The 21,090-nt window shown below is 45.8% G+C and overlaps 2 protein-coding genes across 2 annotated transcripts; both read left to right on the top strand.

Annotated features, from left to right (window-relative positions):
- The first annotated feature begins 653 nt into the window (after positions 1–653).
- LOC120432820 (odorant receptor 131-2-like) lies at positions 654–1,568 on the top strand. The gene has a single exon (XM_039598044.1). It carries the CDS (start codon positions 654–656, stop codon positions 1,566–1,568), a length of 915 nt encoding a protein of 304 aa, XP_039453978.1.
- A 12,113-nt stretch (positions 1,569–13,681) lies between these two features.
- Positions 13,682–20,599, top strand: LOC116314317 (odorant receptor 131-2-like). The gene is made up of 3 exons (XM_031732292.2): positions 13,682–13,817; positions 18,039–18,176; positions 19,405–20,599. The coding sequence occupies exons 1-3, from the start codon at positions 13,682–13,684 to the stop codon at positions 20,310–20,312; spliced, it is 1,182 nt and encodes a 393-aa protein (XP_031588152.2). The 3' UTR covers positions 20,313–20,599.
- Positions 20,600–21,090: the final 491 nt, after the last annotated feature.

Genomic DNA, 21,090 nt, shown 5'->3' with positions numbered 1-21,090 from the left:
AATTTCACAAACTTCATTTTCATCAAGGGCTGTGAGAAATATAAATTGTGGATTTCTGTCTATCAGTGTATTCAGTTTTTCATGTGCTTTCCCAGGATCAGTGATTGTTCTTGCTAAATTTGGTCCAGGCGTTACACAGAAAAGGTAAAATTAAAAAGGTTAAGAGAGACAATGCCGAAGAAAGAAAGAGAGGACACACTACATCCCATTATTTAAAATAATGGGATGTAGTCTTACTTGTTGCACTAACTACAGAATTGATTACCTTGTCACCAAACAAAAACTTTTCAGTTCTTTCAGATCTGTTATGTTGAGTTTACTACAAAATCTCCTGAGTATACCATCAATTACCTATTTAGAGGCATCTATACTAAGGAGAATAGGTGCTAAGGGAAGATGACAACACAGTAGAAAGAAGTTTCATGTGTTATTGTTATTCTTAGTTGCTGTAAGCTCCAAACTAATGATGGACAGTCAATTTTTCAGAAAACTACAGTAAACGCAGCAGAAGACGTTTGGCTCTCGAACAGAGTGGAAGGTTTCTCCACTGGATTTGATTTTGAGTTTTGATTTTTATTAAAAGGAAAATCTTACATTTATTAACAAAACTTTAATGAACTCTTAGAAGTACTTCAAACATATGTTTGTTCTCTATGGTAGGTAACAACTCAGTGAATGATGTTTTTTTGCAGCAACCAGTCAATGACCGGGTCATTATTGTACAGATCCTGGTAATAATTTTTCTTTGCATTAACATGTTGCTCATTGTGATCTTTGTTAAAAAGGAATGTTTTCACACATCTGCACGTTACATCTTATTTTTTGTAACATTGCTGTCAGACAGTGTTTTGTTATTGGTGTCGGATGTTTTGCTTATATTGACCAATTTTGAATTTACAATGCCGGTGTGGTTGTGTATAGCTATCTCTGGTGTTGTGTTTCTTTACTTCATTGTCACACCAGTTACTCTGACAGCAATGACTCTGGAGCGCTATGTGGCCATTTGTATGCCCCTGCGTCATGGACAACTGTGCTCCACACGCAGCACTATGTACTGTATCCTGATCATTCATCTTCTCAGCTCTGGCCCTTGCATAATTATTCTGTCCATGTTCTTTGCATCTGCCTCACTTAACTTCTACAAGCAATCCATGATATGTAGTGTAGAGGCATTTACTCTTTACAGATGGCAGGATCATGTTCGATCAGCTGTGTATCAATTTTATTTCTTGATTATGGGCACCACTATTGCATTCTCATATGTTCAAATAATGAAAGTGGCCAAAGCTGCATCAGGAGAGAAAAAGAAGTTGACACATAAGGGACGCAAAACAGTGATCCTTCATGCTTTCCAGTTGTTGCTCTGTCTCATTCAGCTGTGGCGCCCATTCATTGAAACTCCACTACTTCAGATCGATTTCAGTTTATTTCGAAATGTCAGATTTTTTAACTACATTATGTTTAATATTGCTCCAAGGTGCCTGAGTCCTCTGATCTATGGCCTCAGGGATAGAAAAATTTCTCTTGTACTGAAAAGTCTTATGCCTACTTCATCCTGTTCAAAATAAACATAATTTGAGTTACATCAGAAATATAAATGCTGCCCTTCATATTTTATTAAACCACACAGGAATAGTTTCAAGAATAATTAATAATTAAATAACAAGAATAATTTCATGTAAATAATGATGAATTTTAATTCATTAGTAGTTTTGCAATTTCTCCTTTCTGTATATGTTCTGTGATGCCATATTGTTATGCATAAAAAAGCTGCAAATTATACAAAAATATAAAATGAGACATTAAAATAAAAACAAACGTTAAGAGTTTATGATGTTTTTTTTTTAATTATAAAGTATTCACTTATTCTAGGGTATCTACACATAGAGAAAAGTTTTTCTTGATATGAGATGGTTCACTTCCTCAGAATTCAATCAATACAGATGCACAAATGATATATAACAACATATACAACTTTATTTTATTGCTGTTATGTGAATGGGGAGCAACAATGGATGATGGAATAATTAATATTTTGAAAAACATCTTTGCACTGATAATCCACTGATAAGAATCACTGTAACAAAAATATAAATGATTCGATAACTTATCTGATATTTAACAATTCAATAAATTGTAAGTATTATTAATGATGATGATACTATTACTACTACTAATAATAATAATAATTTCTTTAATAACTGTTTTTTTAGAAAAAAACAATTTCCCCCTATTTTTTCAGCATTTAACAGAATTTGATAAGAGATCCATTACTGGAGCCACTGTCGAAAAAATGTAATTGAACCAGTAAAAATATAACTATGAGATCAACAGCACTTGCATTTTTTTACTCTTTTCCCAGATCTATATTTATTTTAGTCTTAGATAACTGTCTTCTGAAGTCCATTGTTTTCTACAGCTTCAACCACACAAAAACAGTTTCCTGCTGCCTTGAGCAATGCACAACACAAAGGTGCTACTCAGGGAGGATTTGCATGTTCTGCAAAGTTTAACACAGTTAGCACAGTGTACATATATTCCAGCGACCAAGAGAAATGCAGAATTTCAGGGAGCAGCCACCTATAGTACTCGTGAAGAGTGGCTGCCAAAGGAGATTTTATTTTTTGCACCTAATGTTCTTCTCCATACTCTAGAATGGCAGCATAATTTTCCACCTTCTGGATCTCTTATTAGTCACAGACAACTTCCTCTTGTCTAACGCCATCAAAAGTTTCTGTGCGTCTTCCACATGCAACTGGGTCATGTGACTGTTTGTAGTCACTGAGATGGATGCCTGCTGTGCTCTTAGAAACACACAGGCTTTTTCTTGTTTCTAGCAACTTTTAGAGGTTAGAGGTTACAGTACCAGCTAAAGCACCCCCTCCCCAACAAAATTCAGTGTGATGCCAAATGCACCTTATTTCACATTTTAATTTTAAGTTAAATTAAAATGATGTCAAGAATTAAAAAATACATTAAAAAATGTTGCCTCAGTTGCTCACACATTTTGATTGCATTGATCTGGTCGCATTCATAACATTTGCATTTATATAGTCTCTCACCAGCCTGCCAGCACGAAAACACGAGAAGATAAAACTTTTGTATATATGCAATGGATATACTATTGTATATATTTCATAGAATAATAGCTTCCAGAGGAATTTAGTTGTATGAATACATTTGGGTTTTGTTTTCAGCATGACATCACCATTACCAGTGTCCCGACTCTGAAGCAAGACCCAAAAGAAAAAAGAAAATAATTTTCTACTGACTTTATTATCACTTACTACTGATGAGACTTCAAGTCAATTCCTAGTCTGTTTGTATATCAAACCCATTTGCACTTACACTTGCACTACAGTCAGCTGATTTCAGTTAGCCAAGAACACAGGCCGATGTTAAACCTTATTGAATGCCAACAACAGCCCAGCAGCCAGACCCTGAACTTCAACAGGCAACAAAAGTAGTGATGAGTAGTCATTACATTTTTACAACACTTTTTTACAGCACAAAACTCCTGTTTTAGTTTTTTGTTCTGCAGGACCTAACTGGGAATTAATAAGGTTCATGATTTACATGTGGGACCCAGTAAACTAGAATATAAAAGCTTTCTCCTTTCTGCAGTCACACATCCAAGTACTTCCCACTAATGACCTGCAAACACATTCTCTTTATTTAATTTTTTTTTTTAATTAGACTCCTTTTCTAAGTTAGCAACTCAACGGGTCTCTATAGCCTCTGAGTCAGTTAATACACATTGTTGTTCCATTTGTTCTATTTCTTAGATCCAGGCTCCAGACTTCCAGAGATCCCCAGTGCGCAAGAGACCAAGGAAGACCAACGGAGGGGCAACTGTGCCACCCTCCCAGAAAGAGCTGAGGAGAGCCCCAGAGGACGGGTCACCCAGCAGCCACGGAGCAGAGGCCAGAGGGGGTTGCAGTGACATGCCCGTGAGCTCCGCCGGCAGCCAGCTGTGCCAGAGTGGACTGAGCCCCAGGCCCAGAGGCCGAGGGCACCCCACCCCCCGAAGGGGCCCACCGAGAGAGAGCCGGTGCATACCTGAGCGCCCAGCCCCGGACACCAAGAACCACCAACGCACCAATGTGTGAGGGCATCAGCCACCAGTAGGAAGAGTGTTGAGGGGAGATAGGCCTCCATACCTTGAAGGGCCTGAGATGTCCCTAGAGAGGTGGCATCTAATACTTGACCTGACATATAGACACAGACAAACAGGCACACACAGATACGAACATCCATTCCCACCCCCATGCACACATATGCAAAAACTCAGCACTCACCCAACGTGGGAACAGACATAAATAGACACTGTACACACAATCACACTCCCCAAATGTACTCTATACCCCAGGTCCAGGTACCCTCAGTTTGAGTTAGTCTGAGTTTCAATCGGAGCTTAGAATTTGCCCCTCAGGGTGCAGTTTTGTGCATCTTGGATCAATTGGCATGGATCATTTGTTATGTCTAAGGTAAGGAGAGGACCCAAATGCTGAACTCTTGAAAAGATAGTGTGTTTATTTACAGTAAAAATGAAAGAAAAATAAATGTGCAAGCTCTGGCACTGTGGCTCCCAAGGTCATTCCTCCTGAATCCCTCCTTGTGCGAGTGTGCGTGGCGTGTATCATGATAACAACAAACTTCAATCCCCAGGCTCCGCTCCCATGAAATACTCCGCTCCTGACTCCTGGTAAAAACAAATCCAAGAAGACAAGTGATGACTTGGTTACTCTTCGGTAACGATGTTTACAAAAGCAAGCCATGGCCATACTACTGAGTAGAACTGTCCAGCATCGACTGAAGCTCTGGGACAGGAAGGGATGTCACTAAAGACTGTAATCAGCTACATGTGGCAGCAGCGGATGAGCAGCAATGTGGCAAGCTCCAGTGCAGCAATACTTCCGGGGTGAACGGCACTTGGCACTCAAACTTCCGGGTCCCAAATGTCCCGTAATAAAACATAAACACAGGGAGTGCAGGGTGTCACAGTGCTGGGTTGTGCGACCCAGTGTTTTGAGTTTCTTTGTGTAGCCCGGATGGGAATTTAGAAGTAGGTACTCAGAATTCCCATGAACTTAAATGCCACAGTGACATAATCTAAGGAGCTTGGAAAGAAAAGCGTCTGGACTTCTTTAAGTTGCTTGAAGACGTTTCACCTCTCATCCGAGAAGCTTCTTCAGTTCAGAAGTCCAGACGCTTTTCTTTTCAAGCTCCTTAGACTACGATGACCTGGATGACTGAGAACCCTTACAGACACGGCGACGTAAGGTGTTCACAGTTAATTTCATGTGATGTAAACGTAACCTGAATGTAATTTGCCCTGTAATATGTCTATGTTGCAAAGTAAATATAGGTAATTAGAGCAACAAAACTATGATGTTAATTAGGGATGCAACGATACCAATTTTTTCAAACCGATCCGATACCGATACTTGGATCTGAGTACTTGCCGATACCGAGTACAAAAACCAATACTTCTACCACACACAAGTTAAACTTAACCAGTAGTAAAGAAACGACCCCAGACAACTCTTTAACCCAAACGAAACGTTTACTGAACGTAAGGGCAGAGACAAATACTGTACAACACATCCCTTTTTTAAACTCAAATGATATTCCAATTCCTTAACCAAATGAAATACACTGTATAAATGAAATAATTCCCTTTCAAATTATATTAAACAACCCAACTTATGTTATCACCTTTTGGTAAGTGACTCACTAATATACACTCCAAAACACGTTATATAAATCCACTAAACATACAATATTCACACATGGGCTCCACACACTCACATTCACACTTGTTGCAGGCCTGTTTGTTGCTCACGCCGGACGATGGAGTTAAATCCTCTTCTCCCAGTAAGAGCACAAAAGTCTGACTTACAGTTCAGCTGATCGGTGAGTCGCCGTGCACCAGTCCCACACTTAATCCACTCCCTGCGGACCGATGCTGTCTCTGCTACAGCGCGTTAGCGAGTCACTGTCCAGCTCTCCGACAGCCCATAGCGGCTGCCTCCTTGGCGAAGCCAAGCAGTCCGGGCTAGCCTTTAGCCTCGGCGGTCGTAGCTGGAAACACAGCACGGTGGTGCGACCATTGAAACAAAAAGTCACTTCACCCACACTCTGTTGTGAAGCTCTCACACGGTCAGCTTTCTAGTCACACACTCTTTTGTGCTGGTTAACCTCAGTAAAACTAGCCGAGTCTCTCACTTTGGTTCAGCTAACCTCGTGCATCTCCCCATGCAAGGTCCCGTTTTATGCTACCTTCACAGGCCTCCAGAAAATTAGAACTCTGAAAAATATTTTAACTCCCTTCAGAGTTACATACCATAAAATAATACTTTTATGATTAACATAACAGTTTGATTGCTCTAATTACCTGTATTTACCTTGCGACATATTACAGGGCAAATTATATTCAGGGTAGAGTTACATCACATAACATCAACTGTGAACACCTTATGTTACCGTGGCGTTTAAGTCCATGGGAATTATGAGTATCCACTCCCAAATTCCCATCCGGGCTACATTAGTATCGGTTCATGGTATCGGTTAACTTTTACGAGTACGAGTACGCACACATTTTACAGTATCGGCCCCCATACCCGATACCAGTATCGGTATCGGTGCATCCCTAATGTTAATCATAAAGTATTTAATGGTATGTAACTCTGGAGGGAGTAGAAATAATGTTCAGAGTTCGAAATTTCTTGAGAGCTGTGAAGGTAGCATAGAACGGACCATATGTATCTGTTGTGATGGGGGAGGAGGAGAGGAGAACAGCACGGAGAGATGCACGAGGATTAGCTGAACACAAGAGAGTGAGTCAGTTAGTTTTTACTGAGGTTTACTAGCAAAAACAGTGTGTGAGTAGAAAGTAACAGTGTGAAAGCTTCGCAACAGAGTGTGGGTGAAGTAACTTTTCCCGATGCTTGCACTACCGTGGGAGACTGTGTTTTCCAGCTATGACCGCTGAAAAGGTCATAGCTGGGAAAGCGCAGAGAGGATTCCGTTTAAGACGTATAAGAACAGCGACCTACCGAGCAACTGAACTGTAAGTCAGACTGGTTGTGCTTTTGCCAGGGAGAAGAGGATGTTTCGCCATCGTCCAGCGGGAGCAACAAACAGACCTGCAACAACTGTGAATGTGAGTGTGTGTGGGGCCAATGTGTGAATATTTAGTCTATTCATATAACATGTTTCAGATGATGTATTTGTGAGATAACCACAGAGAGGGGACAACTTGAGTTCGAGTCATTTAATATAATTTCAAATGACTTATTCCCTTTAAAAGGTATTTTGCGTTTGCTTAAGTTACTGTGAGTTAAAAGGGTGTATTGTACATTACTTTTCCTGCCCTTATGTTCAGTAAACGTTCCGTTTGTGTTAAAGAGTTGTCTGTGGTAGTTTCTTTTACTACTGGTTAATTCTAACCTGCAGGCAAGGGGTTTACTGTTAGTTTCCCTGATTCCTGTCTACACTAGAACCATTTGTGGTATCTGGGCTGTAACAAACCTAACACCCCACCTAGGGGGTCGAAACTGAGTTAAGTGGGTTTAGACTCAGTATAATGTGTGGGCTGACACATTTGTATTTTGTTATTATTCTATGTTCTAGTTTAATTTTAGCTTATCTAGTTAATTTCTATCATGCTTAGGTTGCTGTGTAGTTCATTGTTTATTAGATTCCCCTTGTGTCTTCACCCCTGTGTTTATGTCTCCCTCTACCTTCATTTGTTTCATGTGTGCGTGTCTTATGTTGTTTAGCTTGTGTTGTCATGTCTGCATCCTGTGTTTTCTGTTGTATTTTGAAGAGGTCTGGTGTCCCATGTTCATTGCATTTAGTTTCACTTCCCATGTGGCGTCATTATGTTCATTCTAGTCAGCTGTTTCCTCATGTGTTTCCTCTTCCCCTGATCACCTCCTCATGTGTCTGTGTGTTTTCATTCTGTCTTTGTCAGGTTGTCTGTGTTTCCACCCTCCATATCTCATAGGTACCATTGTCTTCATAGTTATTATCACTGATTCATAGTTATCACAGTTTAGTCACGGTTATCTTCATTAGTTTCTCCTTAGTAAGTTTGGGTTTCAGTCTAGGTTTTTTGTCTTGTTTTTTCACTCTGGCACTGCTCTGTCCACCGGATCAGATATATTGAGCACCTTTACGTGTGAGATCTGTCAAGGAGCTGGTCAGGTCCGAAAAGCCTGGTATGAACCAAAGGTAATAACCAGCCAGCCTCAAGAACCGACTCACATGTTTTTTGGTCTTGGGGTGCGACCAGGATGTGACGGCTGCAGTATTATCCATCTGTGGATGCACCTGCCAGGCTCCCAAGCGGTACCCCAAATACTGTACCTCCCTCCGTCCAACCCCATACTTCTTCGGGTTGGCCATGAGCCCCACCTGCCTCAGGGATTCCAGGACTGCGGCTGCCTGCTGCACATGTTCCGCCCAGTTGTCATTGTGGATGATAATGTCATCCAAATAAGCGGCAGCATGCACCATGCACCATGCAACATGCGGACGCAGCACCCGGTCTTTCAGGTGCTGGAACGTGACAGGGGCAAGGAATAATCCGTACGGAGTGGAGAAGACTATTTTTTCCCTTAGACTCTGCAGACAAGGGCATCTGCTAGCAGCTCTTGGTTAAATCCAGTGTTGTGAAAAAGCGAGCAGTGACTAACCAGTACAGGAGCTTGTGACAATTCATTGTGACACTTCATCAAACTGTCACGACTGGGGCAGCAGTCGTGTGATGAATAAATGAGGACCCAAGATGCAGACGGTGATGGAGATGCGAGTGGAGGTTTATTTACAGTGAAGATAACAGAAGTGAGGGCAGGACTGAACATAAACCTAAACTGGGTGAAACTAACAAACAAACCTGGAACACAAGGTCAGCGGGAGAAACTCAGAGATGGCAGAAGCGGACAGCAGAACAGGGAGACGTAGAGAAACATAGGGAATGAACACAGACGACGCGACGAGGAACAAAGGCAAACACACACAATAAATACACAGAGGGACACTGGGAAATCACACACAGGTGGGAGACACAGCTGGACCTGGTTAACCTGACGAGACAGGGGGAACACTCACACCAGGGACCAACAGAGGGAGCACAAACCCAGAAACCCAGTATCAAAATCCCAAAACACAAACCATCCCAAAACAGCCCACAAATAATAACAATAAATACACCAAACCCAAAATCGCTGAGTCATGGACTCAGGATCATGACAGTACCCCCCCCCTCAAGGGCAGGCTCCCGACAGCCACAGAAACACACCACCAGACCCGGGTGGGCGGTAGGGGGTCCAGGACGGAGGGACCGGACCAGGACCAAAACGGAGGCCCAAGAGTCCCAAACAAAATGGTCACAAACACACAGGGGAGCAGAGTCCGAAACATAGTTCAGGTGGCCGGCCTGGGGCCCAACAGCACAGAAGGCCAGTATGGGACAGTTCAGGAGGCCGGCCACGAAGAAGGCAGTGGCGGCCACAGAAGTCCGGAGGCCGGCCACGCGGAAGGCGGTGGCGGCCACAGAAGTCCGGAGGCCGGCCACGCGGAAGGCGGTGGCGGCCGCAGAAGTCTGGAGGCCACGCGGAAGGCGGTGGCGGCCGCAGAAGTCCGGAGGCCGGCCACGTGGAAGGCGGTGGCGGCGACAACCTCGTTCAGGAGGACGCCCACATCGGCGATGACGACCATCCAGCGGCCTAGAAAACGGCCAGTGAAAATGAGGTGCCGGACGTGGACCAGATGGCGGCATGCCAGCAGAACCAGGCAAGGACGAGGAGAAGGATGAGGCAGAAGCTGCTGCTGAAGCCGAACCAGGCGGGGCTGGAACTGATACGGAGGCCGAGGCAGAAGCTGCTGCTGAAGCCGAACCAGGCGAGGCTGGAGCTGATGCAGAGGCCGGGCCAGGCGAGGCTGGAGCTGATGCAGAGGCCGGGCCAGGAGAAGCTGGAGCTGATGCAGAGGCCGGGCCAGGAGAAGCTGGAGCTGATGCAGAGGCCGGGCCAGGAGAAGCTGCGGCAGGTGCTGATGATGACGACGAAGCTGCTGCTGCAGGCGAGGCTGACGCCGATGAGGAGCCTGGGCCAGACGAGGATGCAGACACGAAGGCTGGACCAGACGAGGATGCAGACACGAAGGCTGGACCAGACGAGGATGCAGACACGAAGGCTGGACCAGACGAGGACGAAGGTGAGGCTGAAGCTGAAGCAGGTGATGCTGAAGGCTCTGAAGCTGGCCCAGGCGAAGGCACGGAGGCAGAAGCAAAAACTGCAGCCGGCAAGGATGATGAGGCTGCAGCTGGCGAAGATGAAGAGGCTGCAGCTGGCGAAGATGAAGAGGCTGCAGCTGGCGAAGATGAAGAGGCTGCAGCTGGCGAAGACGAAGAGGCTGCAGCTGGCGAAGACGAAGAGGCTGCAGCTGGCGAAGACGAAGAGGCCGCAGGCGGTGGCGCTGCAGGCGACGGCGTAGGAGCCGCAGGCGGTGGCGCTGCAGGCGACGGCGTAGGAGCCGCGGATGCTGGTGCAGGCGGTGATGGAGCTGCTGCAGCCGCTGGTGCAGCCGGTGATGGAGCTGCTGGTGCAAGCGGCGATGGAGCCGCTGCTGCAGGCGGTGATGGAGCCGCTGCTACAGGCGGTGATGGAGCCGCTGCTGCAGGCGGTGATGAAGCTGCTGGTGCAAGCGGTGATGGAGCCGCTGCTGCAGGCGGTGATGGAGCCGCTGCAGCTGCTGGTGAAGACGAAGAGGCTGCAGCTAGTGAGGATGCCTGAGACGATGGCGCTGCAGGCAGAGGCGTGGAAGCCGTAGGTGAATGCGCTGCAGACGAAGGCGCTGCAGGCGGCGGCGTGAAAGCCGGAGACGAAGGCGCTGCAGGCGGCGGCGTGAAAGCCGGAGACGAAGGCGCTGCAGGCGGCGGCGTGAAAGCCGGAGACGAAGGCGCTGCAGGCGGCGGCGTGAAAGCCGGAGACGAAGGCGCTGCAGGCGGCGGCGTGAAAGCCGGAGACGGTGGCGCTGCAGGTGGCGGCGTGAAAGCCGCAGACAGTGGTGCTGCAGGCGGCGGCGTGAGAGCCGGAGACGGAGGCGCTGCAGGCGGTGGCGGCGTGAGAGCTGGAGATGAAGGCGCTGCAGATGGCGGCGTGGAAGCCGAAGACGGAGGCGCTGCAGGCGGCGGCTTGAGAGCCGGAGACGGTGGCGCTGCAGGCGGCGGCGTGAGAGCCGGCGCGGTGGCGCTGCAGGCGGTGGCGGCGTGAGAGCCGGAGATGGAGGCGCTGCAGGCGGTGGCGGCGTGAGAGCCGGAGATGGGCGCTGCATGCGGTGGCGGCGTGGAAGCGAAGACGGAGGCGCTGCAGGCGGCGGCTTGAGAGCCGGAGATGGTGGCGCTGCAGGCGGTGGCGGCGTGAGAGCCGGAGATGGGGCGCTGCATGCGGTGGCGGCGTGGAAGCCGAAGACGGAGGCGCTGCAGGCGGCGGCTTGAGAGCCGGAGATGGTGGCGCTGCAGGCGGTGGCGGCGTGAGAGCCGGAGACGGTGGCGCTGCAGGCGGCAGCGTGAGAGCCGGAGATGGAGGCGCTGCAGGCGGCGGCGTGGGAGCCGGAGACGGTGGCGCTGCAGGCAATGGCGATAGCTGGATGGGCTCCTCGGTCCCCCCAGCGAAAGCAGCAGGCTGAAGCAGTTCCTGAGACCCCTCAGCGGAAGCTGCTGATGATGGCGAAGGCTGGATGGGCTCCTCGGTCCCCCCAGCGAAAACAGGCTCAAAACCAGTGGGCATGGAAGCCCCTGGCATACACAAAACAAAACCAGCAGGCTCGTGGGCCTCTGGTACACGTGAAACAAAACCAGTAGGCACGTGGGCCTCTGGCACACACGAGGAGGGCTGTAGCTGCACAGAACCCTGACCCTGCTCAGGCAGTGACAGCCGGGTACAGTCCACAGCTGGCAACTTGGCCTCCAGGGGTCCAGAGTTAGCTGAGGGTTGTAACCCAGCCTCTGGGGAAGCCCTGGAGCGAGTAACAGTCTCTAATGTTGTCAGCTTTAGAGGAACAGGTCCATTTAGAAACAGTTTGTCTCCCTGCTCAGAAACAGCGGTGGAAAAACAGTCCTTTAAGGGGTGCACGGGCATAGCTTCCTGTAGAGGGGCGAATGAAGATCGTGACTGAGCCATGGACTGAAATGTGGGTTGTAGTGATGCTAGTGGTGAAGGTGGCTGAGTGGCTGGCAGAACAGGTAATTGTGCTCCTAGGGAGGCTAACGGTTGAGCTACAGAATGGGAAGCAAATGGCTGAACACAAAACTGAGCTGGAGAGTGGCAATAAAGTCCAGGCTCGGATGGAGCGGCAGAGACACAGTCTTTAGGTTTAACAGAAGGTTTATAGACACCCACTTGGGAAGGGTCCGTTACCACAAAGGTAGGTAATCTACACAGACTGTCTCTCATTCCACTCTGAATAGCCCCAGAAAACAAAGTCCCGGAATCTGGGGAAGCCAAAGTATCCCGCTCACTCACCGCCTCTGGTTGCTCGAACGTGAATGCAGATGGGGGCTGAAGTCCTAAATCCAAAAGGAGAAATTCCTGCTCCCACGGATATAGCGAGCCCAGAAGCCATGGGAGACCGGTCACCAGACGCTGTAGCCGTCTCTCTATAGCGCGTTGGGACTTGACATCCGGGTTTTCCAGCCACAGGTCGATAAGTTCTTGTGTGGCATCGATGAGATTCTCCCGTAGCTCCTTAGACGGGTTAAGTGCTGCTGGGTCCATCTTGTGGTCGCGCCGTACTGTCACGACTGGGGCAGCAGTCGTGTGATGAATAAATGAGGACCCAAGATGCAGACGGTGATGGAGATGCGAGTGGAGGTTTATTTACAGTGAAGATAACAGAAGTGAGGGCAGGACTGAACATAAACCTAAACTGGGTGAAACTAACAAACAAACCTGGAACATAAGGTCAGCGGGAGAAACTCAGAGATGGCAGAAGCGGACAGCAGAACAGGGAGACGTAGAGAAACATAGGGAATGAACACAGACGACGCGACGAGGAACAAAGGCAAACACACACAATAAATACACAGAGGGACACTGGGAAATCACACACAGGTGGGAGACACAGCTGGACCTGGTTAACCTGACGAGACAGGGGGAACACTCACACCAGGGACCAACAGAGGGAGCACAAACCCAGAAACCCAGTATCAAAATCCCAAAACACAAACCATCCCAAAACAGCCCACAAATAATAACAATAAATACACCAAACCCAAAATCGCTGAGTCATGGACTCAGGATCATGACACAAACTGTGGCACTTTTTTCACCTTGCAATAGTTGACACAGAATCGTGTTTTCACCACAAGAACTGTGTGACTCTTCTATCACTCCCATTTTCAGCACAAAGGGTCCTTGCCATTTGGTGAGTAACTTTGACCTAGAAGAATGGAGTAATACAAGCACTTTGTCTCCCGGTAAGAGTTGCCTGAGCCTAACCCCACAGTTGTACAGGCACTACTGACGTTGCTAGATCAGCAGTAGGTGTGATGATTGAAAATAGGTGCGCGGGTAATGAGCACCGCCCCGGTAGAGGAGAGAGAGAGAGAGCGCGCACACACAAAACAAAACATGTCATCTTATGCGGGGTTAGCCAGCAAGACACGGGCACCATGACGGTATACATGGCCGTTGCTCAGAGGATGATAACTGGAGGACAGACTTCCATACGTGGGACGCGAATTGAGGTCCACGGAATTCCGGACGTGGTTATTGAGCAGCCGTGCGGCCTCCAGAGTTGTGTGAAGTGTAGGCAGAGCCGCAAAGTGAACTGTTTTAGAAAAAACGGTCTATTATGGTAACTATTCTGGAGTTACCTGCAGAAGGAAGTAACCCGATCACAAAGTCCAACGCAATGTTGGACCATGGTCTGGAGGGCATGGGCAGAAGTAGCGCTAAAAAAACCTAATGGTTCGGTGCATTCCAGGATGACAAGTGAAGCGGGCTGTGTGTGCCCAGTGCAAAACGTGAAATCGGGCGGCTTGGGGCACAAACAGCCGCCGGGCCAGTCCATCTCCTGGGTCTGGCTCCGTCCTCTGGACTTCACGGATGGCTGTCTGGATCTCCCAGGAAATGACTCCCAAAGTGCACGTAGCTGGGAGAATATCATCATCATCATCATCATCATCATCATCATCATCATCATCAATTTGTATAGCACTTTAAGAACACACCAGGCAGACCAAAGTGCTGAACAACACAGATCAAAACAACTACCAAATTAAAAATACAATAAAATCATTAAAAAATACAATAACATTAATAAGTAAGGTGTCAGTTTCCTACAGAGTTAAAAGCCAGGGAATAAAAATAGGTTTTCAATCTGGACTTAAAGACCTGCACTGATGACGCTTGTCTAATATGGAGGGGAAGGTTATTCCAGAGCATCAGAGCCGCAATTGAAAACGCTCGGTCTCCTCTGCATTTCAGCCGCGACTTAGGGACCGACAGCAACAGCTGCTCAGCTGAACGGAGCTGTCACGGTCTTTGTTGGCAGACCGTGGGGAGGTGGGGAAACAGGACCCAAACGCCGGACTCTTCAGTGCAACAGTGTTTATTTACAGAGTGGTGAAGTACGAAACAATTAATTCCCCAGTTTCCCAGACTCCCGTGTTGTGTCTTCTTCCCAAAAGTCCTGTGTAGTGCTCTCTGCTTCAGTGTCCCTGCACTCCCGTGCTCACTGCTCCTTCTCATCCCACATTCCTCCTGAGGGAAAACAATAGAGGCAGTCGTTACACACTTTATCCAAGCAGGCATACACTCACTTTCTCTGACTCTGATTGAAGACTGACATGAAGTCAAACGCAATAATCCAGCGTCGGTGGAAGCTCCATCTCTCTTCTAAATAGCTCCCCCGACGAGCCCAGATGAGGAGCAGGTGTGCGGCAAGGACTTTAGGTGTGGCCAGTCCTCAAGCCAGGCCACGCCCCTCAGGCCTGAAGGTGCCTGTAACTTGGCCACAGAAAACAGCAACACACAAACGCACACACACACCTGCCTACATACGTACGTGGACAGAGATAAGAGGCAGTGCAGACGACACACCGAATGATAATAATCATAATGACAATGATGATAATAATAACAATAATAATAATAATAATAATAATAATAATAATAATAATAATAATAACAACAGTCATAGTCCCCACTGCCCACGGACCCCGAGTCCCCAGAGCCGGGTCCGTGACAGGAGTGAGCGAGGAGGAACATGTGGCTTCAGCAAATCAGATAAGTAGACAGGAGCCAGACCATTTAAAGATTTAAAAACCAATAAAAGGACTTTAAAACGAACCCTAAATTCAATGGGAAGCCAATGCAAGGAAGCCAGAACCGGAGTGATGTGATCAAATTTCCTACTACCAGTTAAAAATCGTGCCGCCGCATTTTGCACTAACTGCAGGCATGACAAGGTGCCCTAGCCAACCCCTATTAAAAGGGAATTACAATAGTCCAGACGTAAGGTGATAAAAGCATGAATAAGAGTTTCCAAATTGGGTTTGGAAAGGAAAGGCTTAACTTTCGATAGGCGTCTGAGGTGATAAAAAGCTGATTTTACCACCCCATTTACATGACCTTCAAAAGTAAGCGCGGAATCAAGTTTAACACCAAGATTAGTGATCGAACTTTTCAGATGGGAGGTCAAATCACCAAAATCAACATCTGGAGAATCAGTAGAGCGATGCGGGCCATATAAAATTGCTTCCGTTTTGCGATCATTAAAATTCAGAAAATTATTTGTAATCCATGATTTAAAATCGCTAAGATAGTCAAGCAGTGATTGACATGAGGAGGTATCCAAATGACTAAAAGGTAAATAAAGCTGACAGTCATCGGCATACAAATGAAATGACACTCCGTGTTTACGAAAAATCACAAAATAATGGCCCAAGAATAGATCCCTGGGGCACACCCCAAAGCAGAGGGGCCACAGAGGAAGCGGCCAGCCCCAACTTAACACAAAAACTCATTTCGGAAAGATATGATTTTATCCATGACAAAGCCAAATCAGAAATTCCCACACAGTGGTGTAAGCGGGAGATCAGCAGGTCGTGGTCCACTGTGTCAAATGCAGCTGTCATGCCCAATAACACAAGCACAGCATATTTACCACGATCAGTAGCAACAAGAATGTCATTCAACTTTAACAAGAGCTGTCTCCGTACTGTGAAAGGGCTTAAAACCAGATTGGAAGATTTCAGACAGTTGCGAGTCATTCAAGTAATCCAACAGCTGGGTATGTACAATCCTCTCCAAGATCTTGCTTAAAAAGGGAAGCTTGGAGATAGGTATAAAATTTGACATAACAGAACTATCAAGGCCAGGTTTCTTAAGTAAGGGGTGTATGACTGCATGTTTAAACCCACTAGGAACTTGACCGGTTAACAGACTAGTATTGATAATTCTCAGGATATAAGGTCCAATGGTAGGAAATACTTTTTGGAGAAAGCGGGGAGTAACAACATCATTCAGGAAGCCACATATATAGGTGCGGGGTCCGACTTGTCCTCTGAGGTTGAGAACTGTCGAGGGAGGGCATCGGGCTTGACGTTGCGAGAGCCCGGTCTGTAAGTAATAGAAAAGTGGAAAAGTGAAAAACAGGCACACCTTGCTTGCCGGGCGTTGAGTCTCTTAGCTGACTGCAGATATGCAAAGTTTTTATGGTCTGTCTAAACAATGAAGGGTTGAGCCATGCCCCCCAACCAGTGCCTCCACTCCTCCAAGGCAAGTTTAACTGCCAGCCGCTTCCGGTTCCCAACACTGTAATTCTGTTCTTCAGGGGTGAGACGACGAGAGAAGAAAGCACAGGGATGTAGGTTACCATCTCTCTGCTGGGAAAGAACCACTGCGACCCCGGCTTTGACTTTGACCGGGTCCGGATGGAGGCTTCCCTGTTCTGTAATGTAGCCCAAGAAAGACACTGTAGAAACATGCAACTCTCATTTCTTGTTCTTCACATACAACCAGTTTTCCAAAAGCCGCTGCAGGACCTGTCTGACCTGCTTGGACTTGGAAAAGATCAGGATGTCGTTGAGGTAGATGAAAACAAACCGGTTACTGAAGTCTCTTAAAATGTCGTTCACCAACAAAAACTGCGGGAGCATTAGTAAGACCACTCCCTGGAGCAGTTCAAAGGCGAAGGTGAGGAGCAGTGTGTATTTATTTTTTACTGTTATGTTATTTAACCCACGATAGTCGATGCATGGCCACCGTGTCTTGTCTTTCTTCTTAACAAAGAAAAACCCGCTGTGACAGGTGAAGAGGACGCAAGGATGATGTCGGCAACAAGAAATGTACTTTTCCATAGCCTCTCGTTCAGGTAGTGAGAGACTAACGAGACAGCTCGTGGGCAATGGAGCTCCAGGAAGTAGATCAATGGTGCAGTCATACGGCCGATGAAGGGGTAATGACTGCACCTGGTCCTTCCAAAACACCTCCACTTTCATGATGAACAGGAGACACATTAGACAAGTCGGGAAACACAGATGGCTCAGTGGGAGAAACAGATGTGTTGGATGGCAAGGCGGACTTAAGAGAGGTCATATGACACTCCTCCCCCCACCCAGAAAGGCACCCCTTTTGCCAATCGATGTGCGGGTTATGTTGTTGTGGCAAGGGATGCCCGAGAACTAGCGGAGTTTGAGTGGCTTTGAACACAAAAGAACAGATCTCTTCAGAATGATTTCCAGACAGAGTGAAAATTAAGGGCTCAGTAACGTGTGTAATGTCCAGGAGGTGCTGCCCTGATAAAGCTGAGACGCGCAGAGGATGTGGTAAGGGTTCCAGAGTTAATCAGAGACGATGAGCTAGTTCTGAATCAATGAAGTTTTGTTCTACCCCCGAATCAATTACTACAGAGAGGAAATGACACGGTAGCATTAGGCATGGAGGAGATTTGTCTTGGCTGAGATCGAACACCAGTATTCCTACCATTACTGGTGGGCGTGACCTTTTGCTCCTGATGTGCAGGTGGCGACGACATGCTCCTAGCGACTGCAATAGAGGCACTCACTGGCCGAGATGCGACGCTGGTGTTCCACGGCTGTGAGGTGGAAGCCGCCTATCTGCATTGGTTGCTCACCTTCATCAGTGCCCTCCGGAGCCCAAGTGAGTCCGTACTCTGCCAATAATTTGCATATTAATTATCAAGGAACTGACCTCACAGCCCATTGTTCATTCAGTGGGCTAATTTTAATCATTGTGCAAATTTACTGTGTATAAAGTTTGGGAAACCTCCTGTCAACTAAGACTGAAGAAGTCACTTGGATGAGTGATCAAACGTTTCTCCCACTGTAAACCCTACATCCAGATGAACAGAACTTTTTGGGATTTCCTTGCCTGGACAAATGAGCATGTGTTAAGACTGACTGTGTGAAGTGTTGAGAGAGAGTAGACCAAAATATAGACAATAGAGACGGTACTAGACTTAACAATAAGCAAGCTGTTTATTTTAGGCTGCACAGTAATGCCCCAAAAAATTCATAGGGTGACTAAGAATAGCTAAGAAAAATAAACTGTAAAAAACAAAACACTAGGTAAACTGAACATGAAAACTTGAAACCTGGAACAAGAAACCGGAGACCTGAAATCTGAAAGGAAGTAAACTGCATGAGGTAGAAGAACTACCAAAATGAAACAGAAAACATAACATGAAGACAGAGAGCATGGGTCAGCAACAGAGACAACCGGGAGAACCTAAATGAACAAGTAACTAAGAACTGGAAATACAAATGATCAGTAACAAAGTCAAAAAACATCCACGCTGACTCACTGACCCAGCATAATGACTACTTACAATTTTAAATCCTGTGGAACCCATAAATGTGCACTTTTTTCGCATGACTGTAGTTTTATGTTTTAGGCCCATGTACATACAGGCAGAAATTAGTTTAAATACCAATGTTGAATCGCAGGCTATATGTTACTTGTTCCTATATAGTTAAACAATTAAGAAAAGCAAATTAGGATGAGGAAGTGCAGTGTGATGATTAAATCTCAACATGCAACAACTTTTTCAGAACTTTAATGTAGGGTTTACTGTAGATTCCCATGAGTTCACCGTCAATAGGGTGGAACCATTGAGGGAGATTGTTGCTAAGGGATGATGACACCATGTGACCAATTCAGTTTCATATGATCTTTAAATTAATGTTCCACAGTCACCTCACAGAGCACCGTACAGAGCTCAGCAGAAGACATTTGTCTCTGAAAAAGAATAAAGGTTTTCTTCACTGGATTAAATTTTTGTTTGAGTGGTTAGACTAAATATTTAATAATTACACTTTGGTGGACTATTAGAAGTTGTTCAAACACTTCTGTGAGTTCTCTATGGCAGGTAACAACACAGTAATTTGTGCTTTTTTGGAACGACCATTGACTGACCGGATCATTACTGTGCAAATCCTGGTGATAATCTTTCTTTGTGTCAACATGTTGCTCATTGTGACCTTTTTTAAAAAGGAATGTTTTTACACATCTGCTCGCTACATTTTATTTTTTGTCACATTACTGTCAGACAGCTTTTTGTTACTCATGACTGACATCCTACTTATCTTAACCACTTTCAGATGTTCAATGCAAGTTTGGTTGTGTATAATTGTCTGTTTTTTTGTGATTGTGTATTCTATTGTCACACCAGTAACTCTAACAACAATGACTCTGGAGCGCTATGTGGCCATTTGTATGTCTCTTCGTCATGGACAGACGTGCTCCACACGCAACACTAAGTACTGTATCCTGATAATTCATGGCCTCAGTTCTGGGCCATGCATTGTTGTTATTTCCACATTTTTTTCTACTGCTTCAATTAGCTTCTACAAACAATATGCAATTTGCTCTGTGGAGATGTTTATGCTTTATAGATGGCAAGATCATGTTCGATCAGCTGTAAATCAGTTTTATTTCTTTATCATGGGCATCACTATTATTTTCTCCTATGCTCAAATAATGAAAGTGGCCAAAGCTGCATCAGGAGAGAATAAGAAGTCAACACAAAAAGGACTGAGAACAGTGATCCTTCATGGTTTTCAGCTGCTCCTCTGTCTCTTTCAGCTGTGGAGTCCATTCATAGAAACTGCAGTCTTTCAGATTGATTCTAATTTATTTCGAAATTTCAGATACTTTAACTATGTATTATTTAATATTGTTCCAAGGTGTCTAAGTCCTCTCATTTATGGCCTCAGGGATGAAAAATTCTTTCTTGTACTCAAAAATCTTTTGCCTGCCTCTTCCAATTCAGAATAAACTTAATTTTTCACAGTACATCTAAAATATTCATAATGCTGAAATTCGTCTTTAAGAAACAGAGAAAATAACTAGTTGTGTGTACAAGAATAACTGACTGTATTGACAAGCAAGTAATGATTAACTTTCCATCACTCGAAGAAGGAAAAAAAAAGTCTGGTTTTCACTTCCCTTCTGTTGTGTGGCCGCTGTGGTTATCGGCATCACTGGTCAAACGTGAGGTCCTTCATCAGCTATAGCCTGTGTGAGGTGCTTGTCCAGTATGACATTCCTCCTCAGGGAATAAACTTTGCCATGCTTCTTCTCTTTTGTCTTTGTGTCTTTGTTACAGTGACAGTCCGGGTCAATTCTGACACCATGCCGTATAACTGAGCAGTGATTCATTGTGGGGTCTTTACCATACAATATAAAGCACCTTGAGGGGACTGCTGTAATTTGTTGTGATTTGGTGCTGTATCAATATAAACTGAATAAAAGCATTCATGCTATTTAAGCAATGGGGAAAATGAACCAGTATTCGATTTAAATGGACTAAACACTGCAGGTATCCCGCCACAGCATATCAACATTTCAGGGTTGTGATCTTGAGTTTTACTGGGCTAATGCAACAAATTCACTGGAATGCTGTGGCATGTGGCATGATTTTTATTACATATTTGTCCCAATATAACAGAATAATTAGAAAAAAAGAATTAGGATCTGAAACATAGAAGACAAACTTTTACTAATTTACACTTTGTGCAATAAATACCTTAAAAGATGCAATAGGTAGGGAAAA

This window comes from Oreochromis aureus, linkage group 14 (genome assembly GCF_013358895.1).
Source record: "Oreochromis aureus strain Israel breed Guangdong linkage group 14, ZZ_aureus, whole genome shotgun sequence".
NCBI lineage: Eukaryota > Metazoa > Chordata > Actinopteri > Cichliformes > Cichlidae > Oreochromis > Oreochromis aureus.
Note: the sequence above shows the minus strand (reverse complement) of the source record. Positions and strands in the feature narration are given on the sequence as shown.

What these genes read in the sequence shown, in the direction of transcription:
- LOC120432820 (XM_039598044.1), top strand. Translation starts at nt 654, where the DNA reads ATGGTAGGTAACAACTCAGTGAATGATGTTTTTTTGCAGCAACCAGTC.
- LOC116314317 (XM_031732292.2), top strand. Translation starts at nt 13,682, where the DNA reads ATGACGGTATACATGGCCGTTGCTCAGAGGATGATAACTGGAGGACAG. An exon ending in CCTCCAGAGTTGTGTGAAGT is followed by an intron (nt 13,818 to 18,038) that starts GTAGGCAGAGCC and finishes CCTGATGTGCAG; the next exon opens with GTGGCGACGACATGCTCCTA. An exon ending in CAGTGCCCTCCGGAGCCCAA is followed by an intron (nt 18,177 to 19,404) that starts GTGAGTCCGTAC and finishes TCTCTATGGCAG; the next exon opens with GTAACAACACAGTAATTTGT.